At 25.3% G+C, this 5193-nt stretch overlaps 1 protein-coding gene across 1 annotated transcript; it reads right to left on the reverse strand.

Annotated features, from left to right (window-relative positions):
- Positions 1-338: 338 nt before the first annotated feature.
- Positions 339-2474, reverse strand: LOC129611504 (transcription initiation factor IIA subunit 2). Its single transcript, XM_055524684.1, has 3 exons — positions 2294-2474; positions 1930-2167; positions 339-1156 (listed from the first exon to the last, which is right to left on the reverse strand). Exons 1-3 carry the CDS (start codon positions 2363-2365, stop codon positions 1122-1124), a joined length of 345 nt encoding a protein of 114 aa, XP_055380659.1. The 5' UTR covers positions 2366-2474; the 3' UTR covers positions 339-1121.
- Positions 2475-5193: the final 2719 nt, after the last annotated feature.

The raw sequence follows: 5193 nt of genomic DNA on the forward strand, positions 1-5193 counted from the left end.
CCTCTTTTTTATAACTTAATCAATTCATATACAATAGTAATATTTTGAAGGGTCTTGGAATAAACATATAAAATCTTAACACTTATAATCAACCTACGGGTCGTAGAACTCTTGACATCCTACCCTTAATTGAACGTGACGAAAATCTCAAGAGGTTCCAAAACACAAATTAGCTCATTAGTCAATTTATTTCAATTTATCGTACATTTCTTAAATACAAAATACATACTTCTCTACTTGATGTTAGACATATCAGAACAAAATTTAAAAATTATTTTAAACATGTTTTCCTTCGATTTTATTACACTTCCGATAGCATAAAGCCATAAACTATTAATTTGTTTTATTTTACCATTATGTAATGCTGTTTTTTGCCTCCAATAAATTTGTAATATAAAATTTTGATTCCATTATTAAATAAAAACGGTTCAGAGTTACCAACAATGAGACTTATAACATCATATCACTTTAACACTCTTTTTCATAGTTACAAAAGTACTATAGAGGTTATCAATAAATCAAGTCCTTTAGATATATAGTTACTATTTATAAACATGTATAGTAAAACAAAATTTGAGTTCAGCTACCAAATTGAATGTATTTTATTTACTTTCCTTTCATTTTTTTTTGGCTTTATTTTTACATTAGTTTTTGTTTTCTTCTTTTTTTCAAATATTAATATACAATTTTATAATAAATAACACCTTCCAACTAACGGTATTTACTATTTAGAATATTTTGTATTTGTATTTTGTTTTACATAATTACAGTTTAAATATAATGGTACACGATTCTTAATGACTATAAAATTTTATTTCTTTTAGATATTTTAGTGAAGACTAATTCTAAACAAATTAAACAAATAAAAATATTATAATAGCGAAACAAAACATTTTCATTGAAATGGAAACCTTTAGTTCTGTTTAATATTTAATTTCCTAAATTTAAACGTTTTAAATAGAAAGTTCTTAGTGTCTTGTATTTGTGTTAAAAGAAATAAGGTAGAATTCGAATTAAAATTAAAGTTGGAGAAATAAGGGAAAAATTTTATTTGCTGATTAAAGTTTTAAGAAAGTCTCAGTTAAGCTCATTTTAATTCTTGTAGAATTTCTCAGCATGGTTTACCGCTTTTCAATATCATCCACATTAAATGCATCTAAAAAATAAGCTTTGATAAGTTGGTTATTTTAAACTATTAAATAAAATATTAAACAACAAACAGAAATAGCATATATAGATACTAAATACATACATTCAGATTTTCTAATACTGTAACATTTCTAATACACCTTAATTAAGTTACACTTTTTTCCAATTATATTGGCACAGCTATTTTGATAAATTACCAAAAGATAAGTTATTATTCAAAGATTTATAGTTAAAAAATGAAAATCCATGTAAAAGTCAGGGTCATTTTGAAAAGGAAAATATTACATAGCGTTTTTTATTTACATTTGAATCTACATATGTAATTAAGTGTAAATAATTTTCAAATTTTTGAAAATTATTTGATAAGTGGTAACAGCTACACAGTTAAGGTTCCATACATATATGAAACCATAAATTAGTTGATTTTGAATTAGCATTAATACCTCCTACTTCTGTATTCAAATTTTGAAATTTTCTTCGAAATTTAAAACATAAATTTGAAATAATAAATACATATAGTACATGTGCATTAAAATTATACTTTCTACATATGTAAAGATATTCTGACTTTTAGTGAAAATTAGAAATTATAGAATTATGTACATATATATATATAAATCCTTGTTGATTCTGTAAATATATATGCATATGCATATATATGCAAAATATATGCATATTTATGTGTCTTTATATCTTTTATATTATTACATCAACCATCCCTTTTATTAATTTCTTGCTTATTTACCTATCAAAAGAAAAGAAATGTAATAGATAACTTACTACTTTTTCCATCGCAGGCTACAATTTTAACTTTATCAACCTTCGCAAATTCATGTACTTCACGAAATTCAACATCATTTAGCATCAGAGTCCAAACATTATCACAAAATCTGTATGTATTCAATTTGCTAGCCTTGAAAGTAACTCTTGCTTTAACGCGCTGTGATAGGGCTGTATTAATACACTTATCAAACTGCAACAAAACTCTAATTGCAAGAGCTGGGGTAATTTGTCCATACTAAAACAGAAATTAAACCAATAATTTCTTCTTTGTTAATTTTTGAATAAATCTTTTACAAATTAAAGTTTGTAATGCAACAAGTTGAGCCAATTCCTATTCCTAACCGGATCTAAATTTACTCACCTGAATTAATTCATCTAAACTTTCTTGCAAAGTATTCCCCAGAGTTGTATTTCTATATAATTGATAAGACATTTTTAAAAAAAATTATCCAAATAAGATAAATTCAGTTTTTAAATTAAATATTTACGACAATTATTTTTTTTAAACTTTTTTCTTTTATCAGCGCAAAATGCAGACAACATAAAACTCAAAAAAAAATATATTTGTTTTGACAGTTAAATTTTTTCAAAATTAGCATTGCCAAGCTATAGAAATAAATGGCTAAATTAATCTGACAAAACCATTGATTTCTTCAAAATTTGTGTTATTCTGCACAATTTCAATTTCTTAATAAAACTTGACAAACACAAACGGAAAATATTTTTAAATACTTTAAGTTCCTAAGAAAATACAAGTATTATAATGTTAGAGATCCAGAAACAGAAAAGTTTTTATCACATAAAATCGTGAAAAAAAGTCGGGTAAACACGCGTTTGCTGTGAGAGTTTGTGAAACGTCAAAAATTGAAAGGTAAAAGAAATTTGATTAATAAATCAATTTGATATAAGTTTTCACTTTGTAATTTACAGATAAGTTTTGGAATTTACAAATAATTACTATAGATGATTAATTTTCAATTATTTCAACAAAAAAAAACAATAACAAAATAAAGGTTACTCACATAAGACAGCAGGTATAGAAATTAAAAAAAAAAATTAAGCAAGCACATATAATTGCATATTTTCTGTTTTATTGGCATCGAAAATAATATATCACGTCGGTTATAAAATTTAAAAAACTTTAAAAAGAAAAAAATGTGACGTCGCTCTTGTTGCAAACGAAAAAAAAACTCCATTTAAAAAAAAATATAAACAAGTTTTTTGAATAACACAACCTTTTGACATAACCAAGAAATGCATATATTTTGACAGCTTTGTGGTTAAAATTTTTTAAAAACTATTAATTTTACTTTACAAGCCTTGTAAAAATTTTAAACATTCAGAAAAAGTCAGGCCAGGTAGACATGCAATTTTTAAAATTAAGAAGCTAAATTATTGCGTCAATTGAAATCGAATGCTTTAATTAGTAAAAAATTACAAACTGTTTGATTGCTTAATTGCATGCGATCATACAGTTGCATGTGTGCGTGCTTAAATCTGTGGAATACAATTCAAATAAGTAATAAAACAGTTGCAAAACGGTTGCACCCTTGTACTAAACGCTTTGCATTCTAAAAGTTTATATAGTTTTTTCAATTTTTTATAAACTTGATTAGTTGCTTAGACAATCAAGCAGTAATTGCAAAACTAAAAATTGATGTCTATCTGTTCCCTAAGAACTAACTTTCATAAGTTCATGAATTTTCTTTTTGAAAGTTTGCTCTTTTTAAAACTGCTAAAATAAGAAAATGTGAATCAAAAATACGTCACGTCTGTTTAAAGCGATAATAGCGAATGTTAAAGTTGTATTTATTTTAGAGTATGGCATGTTATACTTTAATCATTTATATATTCTATAATAAATCTATTTCTATAAAGCTTACTTTTCAGAACTTAAAAAAGTTTTTCCACAATATTTTTGGCATAATCTGCGTGTTATTCAATTCTTATTCTTGATGTATGTACATAATATTCAGCATTACTATTCTTTTCCATCTAGTAACGAATTTTTTAATGATGTATTTTCATTTTACAGTTTTTACCGCCATCTGTTAAGTTATTATTACAAAATTTTTGTTGTCCTAAGTCTGGTAATATAAAAATTAATTTTATTATCGAGCTTTTTTCACTATATTATATTTAAATTACAACACTGCCACAACAGAGTCTTATTCACAAGTTTAAAAAAAAAACTTACATAAGTATGTATTTAGGAATTACTATTAAATCATGTGGTAATATCAATATCCCTGGCTTCCATATTTTGAATACGCAGAAAAAAGCAGAGAGCGTCTCGAAAAATTTCTCGATGCTTTTTATAAATTTTATTTAAGCAGTACTGCCACTGAATGTAAAATTTATTAAAATTTTTCTATTTGTTAAATATTTAACAAATGTGGTAAATGTTATTTCTGTACCGCCTCAAACTGAATTTTTAGGTTAAATGTGAAGTAAAGCTGACAATACTGATTGAAACAGAATATTGGGAGTAAAATTGGTATTAAACGTCAGGTTTAATAAAATAAGAACAGCTGTTTATGAATAAATAAAAATAACAAGCTCAAGTTTAAAGGCGGCTTCAAGATTATTTTTTTTACAATATGAAAGTCACCATATTTTGCGGGAATTAATTAGTAGTTCCTGTTTTAATTTCTACGTACAAATATATTTCACATTCATCAAAATTTAAAGATTTTTAATAGCTGCTGTCAAAAGCCACTCGTTAACGAAGTGTTTCTTAAGGCCGTGCTTTAGTTAAAAACATTTAAATTAACATTAAATTAGCACTGAAAAAGATCATACTAGCATATAAACGTCTGACCGTTTAATATCAAATTCGTTATTATTATCATAAAAACTCGCGAAGTTTATATTTAAGATGATAGGAGCTTAAAAATATTTTATGTAAATATCAGCATTTTAATATGTATATACATACATATGTATGTATATAGTTTTATTGAAAAAAAACAACAAAAATCTACTTTTAATTAATTGGAAAACTGCTTTAATTTAGTAAAATACGGAAGGACACTGAAATTACGTTTTTTCTATACAAATTGTTAATTAATTTTTACAAAAGTCATGTTGTCGGTATACATATGTACATATTACGTACATATTCATATGTATCACGGCTGACAGAAATACAGGCCTGGACCCTAAGAGAGAGTGACAGTTCACAGCTGACGAATTGACACGTTGACGTATGTATTCTTATGGGATCTATACAGTACCCATAAGATCTATAGATAATAGAAT

This window comes from Condylostylus longicornis, unplaced genomic scaffold (assembly GCF_029603195.1).
Source record: "Condylostylus longicornis isolate FDR11 unplaced genomic scaffold, ASM2960319v2 ptg000004l, whole genome shotgun sequence".
Lineage (NCBI taxonomy): Eukaryota > Metazoa > Arthropoda > Insecta > Diptera > Dolichopodidae > Condylostylus > Condylostylus longicornis.

Coding starts and splice junctions, on each gene's coding strand:
- LOC129611504 (XM_055524684.1), bottom strand. CDS start 2,365: ATGTCTTATCAATTATATAGAAATACAACTCTGGGGAATACTTTGCAA. Junction 2,168..2,293: donor GTTTAGATGAATTAATTCAG/GTGAGTAAATTT, acceptor TTTCTGTTTTAG/TATGGACAAATTACCCCAGC. Junction 1,157..1,929: donor AGCCTGCGATGGAAAAAGTA/GTAAGTTATCTA, acceptor CTTATTTTTTAG/ATGCATTTAATGTGGATGAT.